We start from the raw sequence: 17400 nt of genomic DNA on the forward strand, positions 1-17400 counted from the left end.
AAGGGAGGATGGATAACATATTCTATGCTATACCTGAGGAAGATGGGTCCTGATATTGGGGAATCTTGGAATGTTCCTACTAATGACCAGAGAATGTGAGCTCAGATCTACAGGGATGCAGTGGTCACATAGGCTCCTAAGCTGAATATGGGCCCCAGACCACATCAAATTGACAGGGTTTATAGTCAACAAATTTATATCCCTTTCCCATATTAGGGAGCTATTCTCTTCCCTGATTCAGCTTTCTGTTCCTTTTCCAGCCATGACATCATCTCCCCAGACAATAACTTGGACCCACTTGTATATCAGATTTCAGGCTCAGGGAAAAAAAAAAAAACTAGTATAGTCATGGGCCCTTTGGAATATAACTAAAATATGCCTACTAGCTATCTACAAAACGGAGTACCCCCTAACTCTTCATCTGCACTATTCTAGCCTTTAATTTCATAACTGATCAACAATTTATTTGGCCTTGTATGTTAACTCTCTTTTCAGCCACCAGGTTCCAGATGCTAGCTGGATGCTGACCAGATTTCCCTGGACAGACAACCCCACCAATATGTCTTGGAGCTCTGATTCCCCAGAGACCCACCCTACTAGGTAAAGAGAGAGACAGGCTAGGAGTATGGATCAACCTGTCAATGCTCATGTTCAGCAGGGAAGCAGTTACAGAAGCCAGACCTTCCACCTTCTGCAGCTCACAAAAACCTTGGGTTCATACTCCCAGAGGGTTAGAGAATAAAAAAGCTATCAGGGGAGGGCATGCGATACAAATTTCTGGTGGTGAGAATTATATGGAGTTATACCCCTCTTATCCTATTGTTTTGTCAATATTTCCTTTTTATAAATAAATAAATAAAATAAAATAAAATTTAGAAAACAGAAACAAGTGTAAAGAAAAATTACCAGGAATTGAGTGGTAGTGCATTGGGTTAAGCCCACGTGGAGGAAAGCACAAGGACCAGCATAAAGATCCCAGTTCGAGCCCCTGGCTCCCCACCTGCAGGGGAGTCACTTCACAGGCGGTAAAGCAGGTCTGCAGGTGTCTGTCTTTCTCTCCCCCCTGTCTTCCCCTCTTCTCTCCACTTCTCTCTGTCCTATCTAACAACGATGACATCAATAACTACAACAACAACAAAACAACAAGGGAAACAAAAGGGAAAATAAATAAATATAAAAAATTTTTAAAAAAAAGAAAAATTACCTTGGCCTTTATTTTAATCCATAATAATTACCATTGTCAGAATTGTATTTTCTCTCTTCAAATATAAATAGATATATAAGGGGCTTGGAATAGTAATATATTTATAATGCAAATCCAGTGTCTACACTGATCCAATCTCTTCCACTGTGAAGTGGAAATATTTAAAATAATTGTATAGTATTCTGTCCTTGTAACTTCATTTTCTGGTATCTGACAAATTTCACATGACACAGTCCAAGACATAAAGTTATTTTTAATTACAGTGTTTAAACATTAGAAAAGTTTTAGCTAAATATCACCAGTTTTCATAAAACAGGTACAACTTACATTTCTACCATGTTGATGGATTTGCAGATTTTTCTCACTGCTGACAGCAAAGAGATGGTCATAAATTTTATTTATTCCCAATCTGATAGAAGAAAATTACTATCAGAATCAGGCAATGGCAAACCTAGTTAAGCACACACTGCAGAGCATAAGGACCTGGGTTCGAGCCCCTGACCCTCACCTGCAGGGGGAAAGCTTCACCAGTAGGGAAGCAGGGCTGCATGTTTCTGTCTGTCTCTTCCCCCCCTCCCCTATCAATTTTTCTGTCTCTATCCAATAATAAGTAAATAAAAACATTTAAATGATTACTATGTAATTACTGCCTTAATTTACATCTATTGGAATTATTATGAACTTGAACTGTTTTAATTATCTACTATCATTTTAAGAGACTCACTATTGCTTTAGCATTGTTCCTTACATGTGCCTTTGTCTATAAACCACCATATGTTTACATATTCATTAGTTCTAAAAAATTATTTGAATTTAATAATTTATTATATTTACTTAATTATTCTATTGCTTTAGTGTTTAGAAAGATATATACTAGATTAGAAACGTGGCATTGTGATTTATAATAAAAAATAAATATTTGGCCACAGGCAAAAGAAGGTTTTTTTCCTCCACTGCTTTCCCTTCCTCTTCTTTCTCCTTTTTCCTCTCTCTCTCTCTCTCTCTCTTGTCTCTCATCTCACAAGAGCACTGCTCAGCTCCTGCTTATCGTGATATATGGGAGACTGAGATTAGGCATGAACGTCTTTGCAAAACCGTCATGCTATCTCCCCTGCCTCCAAAGAATATTTTACATATATGTTTGATCCTCACCCAAAGTCTCTGATTCAGAGATGCCCAAAGACTTGGAATTCCCCAAGTTTTGAAATTAGCAAAGTGGTGTTTTTGTTTTTGTAACCGAAGTACTGCTCAGTTCTGCTTAAGGTGGTGTTAGGGATTGAACCTGGGACCTTGAAGTCTCAGGCATGAGAGTCTTTTACATAAGCATTATGCTACCTCCCCCACCTACAAAATGAAAACTTTTGCTGCTGGTTGTTTAGAATTACAGGTAACAACATGGGCTCATGACTGGTGTTCAAAGTGGAGGGAAGTCTTTGGAGATAGAGCCCTTATTATATAGAGTATGTTGTGCCTCTGGGTAGCCAGGGTTAAAATTTAGTTGAAGTCTCAGACGCCCCATGGCTGTCTGTGAATTGCTTCCTAGTGTTGGGGAGATCTCCTGATACTCACATTGGAGTGAGGTCCTAGAACACTGTGTAAGACACTAGTTATGTATGGATATGAAATTTCCCCCCAGTTAAAAAAACACAGTGTTACACCTGTGGATAAGAAATGCAAATTGACAAGGTTTGAGTCAGATGATACCTGTATGCTGGTTTACTGAAATCTTAATGAGTCAGTGGCTCTCGAATGAAAACAACCACCAGAGTCACCTGGAGGACTTTTACAAACCCAGAGTGCTGCCCCACTCCCTGGAATTTTGGGGGTAGGCCAGGCCATCTGCATGTCTTTTTTTCAATTTTTAATTTCATTATTGTGGAATTAATGTATTACATTTGACAGTAAATACAATAGTTTGTACATGCATGACATTTCCCAGTGTTCCATATAACAATACAACCCCCACTAGGTCCTCTGTCATCCTTTTTGGACCTGTATTCTCCTTCTACCCCTACCCACCCCAGAGTCTTTTCCTTTGGTGCAATATGCCAATACCAGTTCAGGTTCTAGTTGTGTTTTCTCTTCTGAGCTTGTTTTTCCGCTTCTGCCTGAGAGTGAGAACATCCCATATTCATCCTTCTGTTTCTGACTTATTTCACTTAACATGATTTTTTTCAATCTCCATCCAAGATTGGCTGAAAATGATGAAGTCATCATTTTTAATAGCTGAGTAGTATTCCATTGTGTATATATACCACAATTTGTTCAGCCACTCATTTGTTGTTGCTTCCAGGTTTTGGCTATTACAAATTGTGCTGCTAAGAACATATGTGTACACAGATCTTTTTGGATGGGTGTGTTGGGTTCCTTAGGATATATCCCCAGGAGAGGAATTGCAGGATCATAGGGTAGGTCCATTTCTAGCCTTTTGAGAGTTCTCCAGAGTGTTCTCCACAGAGGTTGGACAAATTTACATTCCCACCAGGTGTGCATGAGGGTTCCTTTGACCCCAAAACCTCTCCAGCATTTGCTGTTGATATCTATTCTGATATATGACATTCTCACAGGAGTGTAGTGGTATCTCATGGTTGTCTTTATTTTCATTTCTCTGACAATTAAAAACTTGGGAGCATTTTTTTCATGTGTTTCACAGCCTTTTGGATCTCTTCTGTGGTGAATATTCTGTCCATGTCCTCTCCCCATTTTTGGATGGGGTCATTTGTTTTCTTGTTGTTGAATTTGGCAAGCTCTTTATATATTTTGGTTACTAGCTTCTTGTCTGATGTATGGCATGTAAAGATCTTTGTTTGGGTAGTGATTTCTTTTGCTGTGCAGAGCTATTTAATTTGATGTAGTCCCATAGGTTTATACTTGCCTTAGTCTTCTTTGTAACTGGATTTGTTTCATCGAAGATGTCTTTAAAATCCATCTGCATGTCTTATGAGTCTTGGGTGCAGTTGTTGCAATTCAGAACTCACTTTAAGATCTACTGCTGATGCTCACACTTCCCATATTGCCGAGCTAGCTTCACGGGTGGGAGACAGATGACCAGGTGTTGGTATTCTTCGTGTTGGTTTGGCCCCCTTCCCCCTACCTCTGAGAGAAATGGTTTGGTCCTTGCTAGTTTCGCGCCCCTCTTTCTCCCCGCCCCCTATGCTAAGGACGTCCAGAGTCCCAGCAGCACCCGTGGAAGGAAAAACATGGGGAAGCACATGGTATGGTGATTTGCCGTTCGTGAATAAAGATTAAACTGCAGCTTCTCAGCCCAGCCTTGTGTCTCTGTCTACCACCACGATGCTAGCCTGGCCTGCTGAAGCCTCCGAACTTTAACAACAACCAGGGACTCATGGCTGAGCTGTACACAGTATCTCTTTATTCATGTGGAAGGCAGCGCAATCTAAGCCATCTAAAAAAACTCTCTATAATCACAATCGTGTCCTTATATATATACTCGCCAAGTAGGGTGGAAACAGGATGTGACGCAGAGAGGGTGGAGTGAAAAGTGACTGGTGCAAATCAGGGTGTACTATGAGAGTGGGCAGAGCAAAAAGACATCATGAACCAGTGGGGATTAAACCAATGCCCTGCAGGCAGGGCAGTGCTTAGTTAACAGTGGTTTATGTAAATAGACTACAGTGTTAAGCAGGGGGGATTAAACCAATGAAACAGAAGGGGTCTTAGAAGCATACCAACACCAAATAACATATTGTACATGCAGTGAAGTTGCTTCGGGGATTCAAGTGTTCACTGTCAGTCTAACAGGCCTGGTGATGGACATCGTGTTGAAAGCTATATTAAGTTTCACTAGATGATTAATAACTGAGTATTAGCAGCTTGGGATCCAAAACTCTGATAGAGTGGCACGCTGACAAAATATTGAGGGGAGAGAAATTCTGTTCATGCCAGATTTGATGTGCAGTAAGACTCTGAGTACTGGAATAACAGTTATCTTTAAAAGAAATTAAAAAAAAAAGTCCTGCCGTTTTCTGTCTTTCAAGGGCTATGCAACAAAAGGCTCACAGGAAAGGACTGACTATGATTTCTTCAGGTTTTTCTTTATTTGCTTTTCTTGCATGTTTTATCAAAAGTCAATTTCATCAGACAGGTGATCTCTAGGCTTCCAAATGAAAAAAAAAATAGCTGTTTAATAGATACTTGACTAGTTGAGAACTAAACACTTTTAATTTCCCTTTTTCAGTCATTGAAATAGCACTTGTTTACTGCTAAGATTTTGAAAAAGACAGGAAAATGTGATCATCATAAAGAACATGAAGAATCAGTCAACACTTTGAAATTAATTATTTCCCTTTTGTTTTTTATTCATTGCAGACTTGGATCCTACCTTTCCTATAGTTTTGTGTTTTGTTTCTCTACCACATCATGAACACAGCACATCTGGTACTCAAAAGCGTCCAAAAGTCAAGAATCTTTTAAGTTCTATTGCGTGACCATTTCAGCAAATAAAATATTCTGAGCAGTGGCTGCAATATTCAATACAGGCTGGGAAGGACTGACTTTTAAATCAGAGCATAGAGAGACATTAAGAATCTGGGGCCATGGCAGAAATGGAAAGTCTGGAGAATAGGAGACTAGAGCTGGGATCTGGGAAGGAGAGCCAGAGGCCAGGTCTGGACCAATTCCTGGGGAGCAGCTGCATGGGTTTTATTAAACACATGGTATATTATCCTACCAGATGGGGAGGATGATCAGGGAGAACTGAAAGTCGGTATGACAAACAGGCCCAAATCAAAGGATCAGTAGCCATGCACCTTTATGTTAGGATCATTTATCGTGTGTTGGACACTGTGCACAGCAGAGAGATAAACTGGCTATGATAATACCAGCTTTCATAGGGACAAGTAAAGACTTAGGGCACCCAGGCAAGACTCTCAAGCACAAACACTAGAAGAATGTCCAGTGGTTCCTCATTTCATGGGCCTCATTGGCCTCTAATGTCAGGCTATTCTCAAACACCCAAAGTCATACACATATCGATGGATTAAATAATATTATGTATTTCATTTCTTAAAAGAGATGCTTGAACTTGGTAAAGTCCTGATAAATATTATTTAGTGGTGACTAAGATAAAATAAATAAAAAATGACCTTGGGTCCATACTCCCAGAGAGTTAAAGAACAGGAAAGCTATCGGGGGAGGGGAGGGGATACAGAGTTCTATTGGTGGGAATTGTGTGGAGTTGTACTCCTCTTATCTATGGTTTAGTCAGTGTTTCCTTTTTATAAATAATTTTTTTTAATGTGAGTAAAAAAAAGCTCACTTGTAGGGAAAACACCTGGGTGTTTTTCAGAATCACTGCAACTGAGGGCTGAATTTCAGCCAAGCTTTCTGGTTGCCATAGTATTCGATCTTCTATGGTCTGTCCTTGTCATGGAGAATCTCTGGAACTCACTGCAGGACATGGCTCTTTCCTCTAGCACTTGGGGTGCCAATAGTATTCAAAATTCTTATTCCCAGAGACAGGCAGATGAGGGTGGGAGTGTGAATGATAAATGGAATGGCATGAACTTTGAAGATCCAACTTCTCAGTAGCTACAATCCACCAGAAATACTGAGCATGACAAACACTACCCAATTCTGAGTCACTGCAACTTCTCTCTGCACCATTAATTTAGACCAAGTCTGATAGTTGACTTCAAACACAATTTCATATTTCATGCCCAAATATAACACTGCAGTAACAACAAATACACAATAACTTGATGAATAAAGAGCAAGAACCTTCAATTTCCACATTCTATTTGCTAGAGAGAGTATCTGAACCAACTTCCAAGAAATCTGTGAGCCCAATACCCACAGTGCTGAGGATCCTGGGAAGAAGAGATTCTGAGCCTGGCTCTCAGACCAGCCTCCAGGGAAGGAGACAATGCTAGTAGTCAATTAGGTACCATCTTCAATTGATTTCCCACAGTCGGAGGTTCATGACTTTTAGACCAGTACCAACTAATAAACAGCTGCTTCTTAAGAATCCCATTTGATTTTATTTTCCCCTTGGCACAAGAACCTACAGTGGTAGGTTGGAATGCCAGTATGGAGAGAACACTAGAAAACAGATCTAATTAGCAAGAGGGGCCTGAAGAATGGTAGGATCATTTAGCAGAACAGCCATGGTCATAGGTCTCCCCTGAGGCAGGGAGAAACAAAAGCCTGGAGGAATGAAACACAGAGTTAGGAATGCTGGGTCATAAGTTGAAACCCATTACACAATCTTTACCCTTGCGACAGCTGGCCTCCAGGATGGCCCCCAAACACCACTGACCCCTGTTATTTGCCAGAAGGGAGAAGTCCTTTCCCACACCAAATAGGTAAGCAGTGAAACTAATAGGTCATTGCAGAAACAATGCCATTTTTAACTTCAAGGGGTCAATCACAAAGGACATTTTTAGCTTCTGCCTTGTGTTCTCTGGCATGAGTCATTCCCAAGATAGTCAGCTGCCATGCTGGGAGGATACACAAGTGGTAGGAGCCAGGCCCTGCCAGTGGTGAGCACAGCCAGGTCAGTCATGTGAACAAATTTTCTTTCTCTCTTTCTTTCTCTCATTCTCTCTCTCTCTCTCTCTCTCTCTCTCTTTCTTCTCTCTCTCTCTCTCTCTTTTGCCTTCAGGTTTATCGCTAGGGTATGTGCCTGTACTACAAATCCACCACTCTCAGCAGCCATTTTTTTGACAGGTCAGAGAGAAATTGATAGGGAAAGGGAAGAGAGAGAGAAAGGCAGATACCTGCAGACCTGCTTCACTGCTTTTGAAGTGACCCTCTTGCAGATGGGGAGCTGGGGCTCGACCTTGGACTCTTGTGCCGGACCTTGTGCTTTGCACTATGAGTGCTTAACCCGATGCATCACTGCCTGGCCCTTGAACTCACATTCTCTGGGTCTGACTAGCCTTCAGATGCCCACAGTCCAGTTAGAATCTTGACTGCAATCTCACAAGTCACTTTGAGTCAGAACCACTCAGCTAAGTTGTTTTCAAACCCTTGGTCCATTGAAACTGTGTGATAGTAAATATTTATTGTTATGCTATGTCACTAACTTTTGACATAATGTATTAGACAGCAAACAGCTCACAATGCAGCCCTACAGGTGTACAAACAGCTCTGTTTCCACAGGGAACTAACCTTTCTGGATGGAAGCTTTGTCAGAGTGTTATTCTAGACAGTACCTTTCTAGAATAATAGTAACTCCTTCAATATCCCCTTCCTATCTGACATAGGCATAAACTCAAGTTTCTAATGTTCTTCTTGTATGCCATCTTCAATCACCATGGCAAAGTAAACATACATGTGGAGGAAGCTGAGGGGAAAGGAGAGGTAATTTAGGTTCTCATCTTAGTCACAGGAATTTAATAAAGCTTCATTTGGAAGCTATAGGAAGGCTTGTCAAGTTATCCCATTTACAGTTCAGCCCCTTCACAGAAGGAAGAAATAGCAGGAATACTAGAAAGTTCTCTTAAACAATGCAATACAGAACAAGTATTTGTTTTTCAGTGTACATATCCTCTCACCTGGGGGTTTATCTGCCTCAAGAGATGTATGAAATCTTTATGAGTGTGAAACACTTATGTATTGTCACTAGGATGTGACTATAAGCCCTCAAAGGCAAGTGTTTGGTATCTTAAATTTGTCAAATACTGTAAAGTTCTCTTATGATGGTGTAAAATTTTCCACTATCGATTTATAAGTAGCCTTTTGTCCCAGTGAGAAAGGGAAAAGCAGTCAATATTTCTGTGCTGGTCCTGTCTGTTCCTCTTGAACAAATTTCAGCACCAATCCTGAAATTAAAAGTAGGTTCCTCTGGCAGGTGTGATTTTTTTTTTTTTTTGTCTAAGTTGACACACAAGTATGGATGTGTTTAAAGAGCACATACATATGTGCTTACACAGCTACACTTCAAACTGAAAAGTCTCTTTTTAAATTTGATTTGTATTTGTTTGATTAACTTTCATATTTTTATTTATTTATTATTGGATATAGGCAGAGAAATTGTGAGGGGGAGATTAAGATACAGAGAGACACCTGCACCCCTCGGGCTTAAACCTGGTTCCCTGTGCACTGCAGTGTGTGCATGTAACCAAGTGTGCTACTGCCTGGCCCCCATAATTAATTTTTTTATAAAAACAAAGAAATTGAGAGGAAATAGGGCAGAGAGAAGGAGAGAGACAGTTATAGCATTGCTTCGCTGCTTATGGGCTTTCTCCTCCTACAGGGGGGATTGAACCTGGGCCTTTGCACATGTAAACGTGTGTGTGCTCTATGAGGTAGGCCACTGCCTGGTCCTACAAACTGAAAACTCACTTAAGCTTTAGGAAAATAAAAGTTTTCTTTGGGAAGGAATTGATGTTCTAAGTTTCTTAAGTACCACTTTTCTCATGCTGTCTCTGGATGAGCAGATAGGAGTGGGGTGAGAAGAAGAGGCAGATTACCAAGAATTGATCAATGTTTCTGTTCTCCTTTGCTGAACATAAAAAGTTTGTTCTAGGTAAGCCCCAGCAGGAGAGGGTAACCATAGGCAGAAGTCTGTATTTCTCTGAAACTATTTCAGAATGGAATTTTCCCCCTTGACTCACTCTTCCCGTGTTATTTATCAGCCTGCGTGAAGAGGCAGGGCAGGCAAAAATACAGAGACTTTCTGAGCATAATAGCATGTCTACATTATGCCAGAGGCAATCAATATATCTTAAAGAAAAATTTCCTTGCTGTGTAAATGTTCTACCATTAAGAACTGAGGAGGTGAGGCCTCTACTTAGAATGAAGATAAAGAACCAGCAGCTTCTTTTACTCCAGGAAGGGGCAAGGAAGAATGCTGAGCTTGGAAGGCCCACAACATTCTTCTAGGCTAGAGTGGAATAGAAAGACCGCACAGGGGGAGTCGGGCTGTAGCGCAGCGGGTTAAGCGCAGGTGGCGCAAAGCACAAGGACCGGCATAAGGATCCCGGTTCGAACCCCGGCTCCCCACCTGCAGGGGAGTCGCTTCACAGGCGGTGAAGCAGGTCTGCAGGTGTCTATCTTTCTCTCCTCCTCTCTGTCTTCCCCTTCTCTCTCCATTTCTCTCTGTCCTATCCAACAACGACAACAACAATAATAACTACAACAATAAAACAACAAGGGCAACAAAAGGAAGTAAATAAATAAAAAAAAAAAAAAAAAGAAAGACCGCATAGGAAGCACTGAGAGTAGGGAATAAAGAGACATAATGACCCTGGGTCTATACTCCCAGAAGGATAAAGAATAGGAAAGTTATCAGGGATGGGATACGGAGTTTTGGTGGTGGGAATTATATGGAGTTGTACCCCTCTCATCCTATGGTTTTTGCCAGTGTTTCCTTTTTATAAATAAAATTTCTTTTGAAAGTTTAAAGAGAGAGAGAGAGAACAGAGAGAAAGGGGAGGGGCAAGTTCTGACTGCTCATCCAGAGTAGCTATCAAAGTTGGCTAGGTGGGAAACCGTGGCTCTCTATCATTTTAACTATGTTCATTTCTGATGTCAGCCATGGAACTCTCCTGTCTTTACTGTCAGCATCCAGTCAGACCTGAAGTGTTATGTTAGAAGCAAAATTAGGGCAATAAAAGCCCTGGGCTAAGAGGAAATTCCAGAGTGGCCACCTACCAGCACAGAGGGGGAAAAAAAGGTAGGCAAGACCTTAGAAAGGAAAAGAAAGGACTTGGAGGATAGGACCAACATAAGAATCCATGAACAACTGATTCCAGGTAAAGATAGATTGGGATTAAAAAAAAAAAAAAAAGAAAAGAAAATTAGCAAGCTGGGGCTGGGTGGTGACACACTCAGTTGAGCATACAAGTTACCATGTGCAAGCACCCAGGTTCAAGTCCCTGGCCCCCACTTGTAGGTGGAAGCTTCAGGAGCAGTAAAGCAATAATGCAGGTGTCTCTATCTTCCCTTTCCCATCTCATTTTCTCTGTCTCTATCCAATAAATGAATAAATAATATTTTTGGAAAGCTTCACAAGTGGTGAAGTACAGCTACAGGTGTCTCCCTCTCAATTTTCCCCTCCCCTCTCAATTTCTAGCCAGTAAACAAATAAATATAATAAGATGAATAAATATATTTTTAAATAATATTTTTTAAATCTACCTTTAAAAATTAGTAAGTGACCATTTTTTCCAGTGACCCAAGTTATGTTCTTTCTTCCTAAATGAAGTTTCCTTTGCTTGAAATCATGAGGTCCCCAATTCTTCAAGGAAAATTACCAAAAGGAATCAAACACTTTGGCAGGGATACTCAGGTCTTTCCCAGAGTGCTGTAGCACCACAGCCCCCTCCTGGAATAGTACTCCATCACTTAGTGGGGGCAAGGTCAGGAGGTGCTTCTCTAGGAGAGCAGCAGAACTGGTCGTGACCAGAGTACTAGAAGACAGTGATTCCCCAGCATGCCCCAGTGTAAGATCTGTCTCCTCTGCCTAAGTAAGTTCTCTGGGAACAAGTTCTGTCTCTACCTAACTTATTCTAAGCAGTTTTCTTTGGTAAACTCATCCTTGCCTATGACTTTGTCTGACAGTTCTGATGAATACCAAATCTGCATTTCTAGCCCGGGCCCCTCACCTGTGGTCTATTCCTGATTTCTGTTGTATATTTACTTCTCTCTTCATCTGACCCTAACCTTACATACAGCAAGTCCAATTTAGAATTCAATTCCATAAAGGCAATTTTTCTCTAGGATTTTTATTCCTGTTAGTAACCATTACTGGGAAATCTTACAGTCATCATTGTGCTCTTTTCTTGAACCATTCTTCTACTGTGCCAGTGGGTCCCAAGGCCTGTCCCATCAAAGTACACCCTACTTATTTATGGTGACTGACTTTTCTGTGCCCACCATCCCATACTGATTTCTCAAATGCTGATTGTCCCAGGTCTGCAACACTTTCTCTTCTTTCTTTGCTCACTCAATTTCTCTATATTTCAAATTTGAACCAGCTACTCCATTTCCATCTTACCTAATCCTCAGGACCATACTTGTCACTGTTCTTATACTTTGTATGTATATATAATTATCTAGTACTTACTATGAACAGCATGCCTGCTATGATGAGACTTCAGTCTATAAACAACACAAGACATATTGACTCTGTTGTCTCTCTATTAATTGTGTTTTTCTAATCAAAATCTTTAATAACCGTGACAGTGTCTTAAACATCTTTAAAAGAAGCACAGTGACTGTTAAGAGTATGGTTTCTTATCAAAATAGCCTTCTTCCTCTCCCCCTCAATCTCTTATACACACACACACATACACACACACACACACACACACACACACACACACACAATATCTATGCATACAACTTGCAAAATCAGTACAAGAACAAGTCTAGTGATATATGTCAACTCTAAGGTTTCCACTAGATCTTAGGTTAAAGGAAAAAACACATCGAGAAATTAAAGAAACCATGCTGTGTTTGACTGGCTTACCTCTCTAACCAGTAATTCAGTTTAACAAATGACAACTTATTCATCCCAAATTCTTATAATAGTGATTAACAGTCCACTTTCCAAATTCCATTATACAGAATAATCATATTTTAAGAATTAAAAAGCTAGCATAAAATTACTGCTGGCAGTATAATAATTTGAATGTAGACTTTTAGAGTTTCTTCAGAGACTTGCAGGATATAAACAGGAGCAATTTGAGGAACATGGGATACAACTCCATTCTGTCCTACTTTTAAAAGCAAAAGTATTGTTAGGATCCTAGAAACAAGACAGGCAACCTATGCCATTATCTGAAAGAGGACTCCTAGGCCCTAGGAGAGAACTGGACTTACGTTACACCAATATGTTTTTTTAAGTGTCTCCAAGAAAAAGGCTTTTGTGAGTCAGACATAGAAGAATCTCATTTCTCCATACTTTGAAATGTCTTTAACATAAAAGAAGACTAGGAAGCTATTTCACTCCTCCAAGCCAGTACTGAGTGCATATATCATTTTTTTGTTCCTGAGGATTCACATTATTTTTTTCATATGGAAAGAGAGAGAAGGACAGACATCACAGTAACCTGTCAGGGTTGTGTATATAGCAAAGAAGGTACACTATCCAGGTGAGCTATTTACCATTCCCAATTAAGCAAAAAATTTTAGTCTTTGCTTAGAAGACCCATTTAAGGAACACATGCCATACCATCCCAGGAGAGATCATCATGTGCTGAACAGGAGTTCAAGAATTAAGAATAAAAAGTTAGCCTTAGATACAGGTTTACTATCAAAATTAATCTTACACAAATTCTTACCTGCCAGAATATGCTATCTATTGTGTTTCCAAGAAAACCATCACGACCTTCTGAAGACACCAGTTTGGGGCCAAGAATTGTCATGAATTCATCAAAATCCACCTGACCATCACCTGTAAGTAAAAGATATAAATATGACTTGAGAAGTATCTGAACATGATGTATTATTCAATATAATTATTTTTTTCCTTTTATAAAAAATGTTATAAAATGGAAACACCAACAAGACCATATGATAAGAGGGGTACAATTCCACACAGTTTCCACCACCAGAGTTCCATATCCCATCCCCTCCATTGGAAGATTTCCTACTCTTTATCCCTCTGGGAGTATGGACCATGAATCTTTATGGGGAGCAGAAGGTGGAAGGTCTGTATTCTGCAATTGCTTCTCTACTGGACAAGGGCATTGGCAGTATTATCCATACTCCCAGCTTGTTTCTTTCTTTCCCTAGTGAGGCAGGGTTCTGGGGAAGCAGGGCTCCAGGACTCATTGGTAGGGTCGTCGGCCCAGGGAAGTCAGTTGGCATCATGGTAGCATCTGGAATCTGGTGGCAGAGTAATGAAGCTGAAGGGTTCACATTCCATGCCTGAAGTTTCTGGACACAGTCCGAAGTGAAGCATGCCAAGGTGATACTGGTTGCATTGATTAGGTTGGGATCAGCAGATACAGTATCAGTTGGTAGGAAATGCATGCAGGAAAGTGAGCCCTACCCTAGAGGTTCCAGAACTAGGAGAAATATGGGCTTCATAGAGGAAGCAGAAGGTTCCTGCTATCTTAGTATTTAAGAAGGCAATAGATAGTTATTGCTATAATCAAATTATTTGGCAACTGGGTTAACTTCGAAAATCCCACTGTTAGGATTTGTTGTATCATACATGACCTCACCATAATTTATGTCCTTTGACACTATTTATGTTTAGCTGTATCTTATAAAGTAATGCCACCGGTTGCTTCTGTTAATTCTATAAACATCTCCAAACATGGTCTTACACAATGAAGAGCTGGTAGTAATATTGAAAGCCGTTCATGACTTTTTCTTTTATTTTGTTACCAAAGTTTCACTGCTCCATGCCAATTATTTTTCAGATAGAAGGAGACATATACAGAAAGAGAAAGAGAGGGGAAAAATACAACTTCCAAGCTTTATTCAGGGAACTGAACTTGAACTTGGACTGTGTGCTTGACAAAGGAGGTGTACTACCCAGGTGAGCTGTCTTGTTGGCACTAAGCAAAATTCTTAAAGTAGCACAGAAATAAACAAGAAACTGGCTGTTATTACTAAATACAACAGCATGCATTCTCTAACCAGTACCTGCCACTTCAAAGGTCACACCTTCTACCTGCTCCATCTCCTGTACCTGAAGAGACCCACCAAACTGAACTTGACAGAGATAGCAATTTTGTCCTTCACTCTTCCTTCATTCTTGTCACTTGCACACAGATTTAATTATCATGTTTTATTGACTTCAGTTCTTAAACACCTGTGACTGTTGCTATATGTACTTTGTTTATCGGTTGTTGGGAAATTGTGCAGATGCAGTCACATCTGCCATGTTGTCCCCTCAGGCTATTGCTAGTTCCCGCGAGAGTTGGGACATTCTCGGAGCACCTGTTCCACCATGTTGTACCCTCAGGGCATTGTCAATTCCCCGATAGTTGGAGTGCTTTGGTTACTCCTCCCCCTTCCCATTCCCAGGAGAGTTATTATCCTACCCTGGAGTGCTATGGTTACTCCTCCCCCTTCCCATTCTCGCAAGAGCTACTCTCATAAAAGCCCTTCTTCGGGAAAGTGAGCCCTATCCAATGGTTCCAGGAATGGGGAAGTAGAGACTCTATAGTGGAGATGTGAGGTTCCTGCTGTCTTAGGGTTCAAAAAGACAATCGATAGTTAATGTTATCATCACATTATTTGGTAATTGGGTTAACTTTGAAAAGTCCTTTTTTAGGGTTTGCTGTACCCAGTATCTTGTATATAGCTGTGCTATTGGTTGCTTCTGATCTACTTGGTCTAGGCTTTTGAGAGAGTCTACATATCAATTACACAGCCTATATATTGAAAAGATTCAGTTTGTGTTTTGAAAAACTTCGAGACATACAATAATATTGCATCTGCCAATCACAACCTAACCAACACAACAATTGCCACCTCAACATGCCTCACTTCAGACTGTGTCCAGAGACTTCACGTGTGGAATGACAATCCTTCAGCTTCATTACTCGGGTAAGACCTTTCCTTTCATAGTATATACTCTAATGCCATCTCAGGTGGTTCACTTTCTAACAAAGTCCCAAAACCTAGATATACACCAGTTTCTGTGAGAGAGAGCATTATCTTCACACATATCCGTAAACTACTGCAAAATATATACCTGAAAGCAGAAGTACACTAGAGTTTGCAGTGAGTATCCCCCTAACACTTCCTCTCCACTATTCCAAGCTTTGGGTCCATGATTGCTCAACAATTTGTTTGGCTTCGTATGTTAACTCTCTTTTCAGTCACCAGGTTCCAGATGTCATCAGGATGCCAGCCAGGCTTCCCTGGACTGAAGACCCCACCAATGTGTCCTGGAGCTCTGCTTCCCCAGAGACCCATCCTACTAGGGAAAGAGAGAGGCAGACTGGGAGTATGGACCGACCAGTCAACGCCCATGTTCAGCAGGGAAGCAATTACAGAAGCCAGACCTTCTACCTTCTGCAACCCTCAATGACCCTGGGTCCATGCTCCCAGAGGGATAGAGAATGGGTAAGCTATCAGGGGAGGGGGTGGAATATGGAGATTGGGTGGTGGGAATTGTGTGGAATTGTACCCCTCCTACCCTATGATTTTGTTAATTAATCCTTTCTTAAATAAAAAAATAAAAATTAAAAAAAAAAAGCCCTTCTTCTTCCGCACCTCTCTCTCTTGCCGGCCCTTCACTTCGGTGTTTAGACGCAGGGAAGGTTGCTGTGTGAGGCGGCCATTTTTGCTATCTCCACGTGGCCCAACCTGCTTCTCTCTCATCCAACTCTGGGGTACCAGCGCAAATAAAGATTTGTGTTCCCTCTTCGCTCTAGATCTCTTCTCTCTCTTCTCCAAGGCGTGGCTCAACAATCAGTCATTCCCCTCTTTTCTCCCACTTTTTTTCCAAGATTCGATGATCCTGGTTAGAATTATGTTACCAGTGGAATGACTTTTTGCCCTCATGCTCTCCTCAATGAGTTAATTTCCCCAAAGCATAGTCAGTCATGCATGTTAAACTTCATTGCTACTTTTGACAGAGGGTAAGGAAACCAGCTCCCAGTATATTCAAATCATATTTGTCTTTTCTGCTTCCCACTTCTTCTGCACACAAAATTCCCAGATCTTTTAGTGTCCTATGGTTCTGTGCATTCTGTTCCCTCCATCCAAATGTGTCCCTGCCTCAACCTGGTGGACCCCATCTCATTCTGTAAGGTGGAGATTATACATCATGTTCTCTTTCTTTTCCTGGACCCTTTTCCATCTTATTAGTCAGAGTTGTCTAAACATTCTTCTGTTTCTCCTAACTTAACATGGCTCAACTATAGAACTCATCTTAGCCACCTATTTGCATGACTATCTTCCACCTGTACAGTGAACTCTAGTTAGAGTCCAGTCTGAAACTTCTTTGTAACTCAGTACTTCAGTGAGCATTCAGTATGCATGTGTAGGATGAATTATGTTTCATGTTTGGTTTTGTTCAGTTCAACATCTGTTAGATCTTTCAGGCTAGAGCTGACTCTGCCTAAAAGATGGACTTGAGACAACTGAAACAAAAGAAAACCTCTGAGGCATTATCTGAGTACCAATGAGGCATCAATCACCAATTTGGCATTCTGATCTCTTGGCCCCAGCAGTAAACTTGGAACAGGTGTTTGCACAAATACATCAGTCCTTCCTTGCCTTCAAAGTGTTCTCATTCAAAATTTATTTCAGGGCCTGGA

General features: G+C 40.7%; 1 protein-coding gene across 3 annotated transcripts in view; it reads right to left on the bottom strand.

The window, feature by feature from the left end:
* CALN1 (calneuron 1) overlaps positions 1 to 17400 on the bottom strand; it is a 692151-nt gene that overhangs the window by 212650 nt on the left and 462101 nt on the right. For all 3 annotated transcript variants that reach the window (XM_007523654.3, XM_007523655.3, XM_007523656.3), the window contains one exon: positions 13456 to 13568. In XM_007523654.3, the coding sequence (XP_007523716.1) occupies positions 13456 to 13568 (113 nt within the window). The remainder of the gene's footprint in view (positions 1 to 13455; positions 13569 to 17400) is intronic.

Source organism: Erinaceus europaeus, chromosome 15, assembly GCF_950295315.1.
Source record: "Erinaceus europaeus chromosome 15, mEriEur2.1, whole genome shotgun sequence".
NCBI classification, from domain to species: domain Eukaryota; kingdom Metazoa; phylum Chordata; class Mammalia; order Eulipotyphla; family Erinaceidae; genus Erinaceus; species Erinaceus europaeus.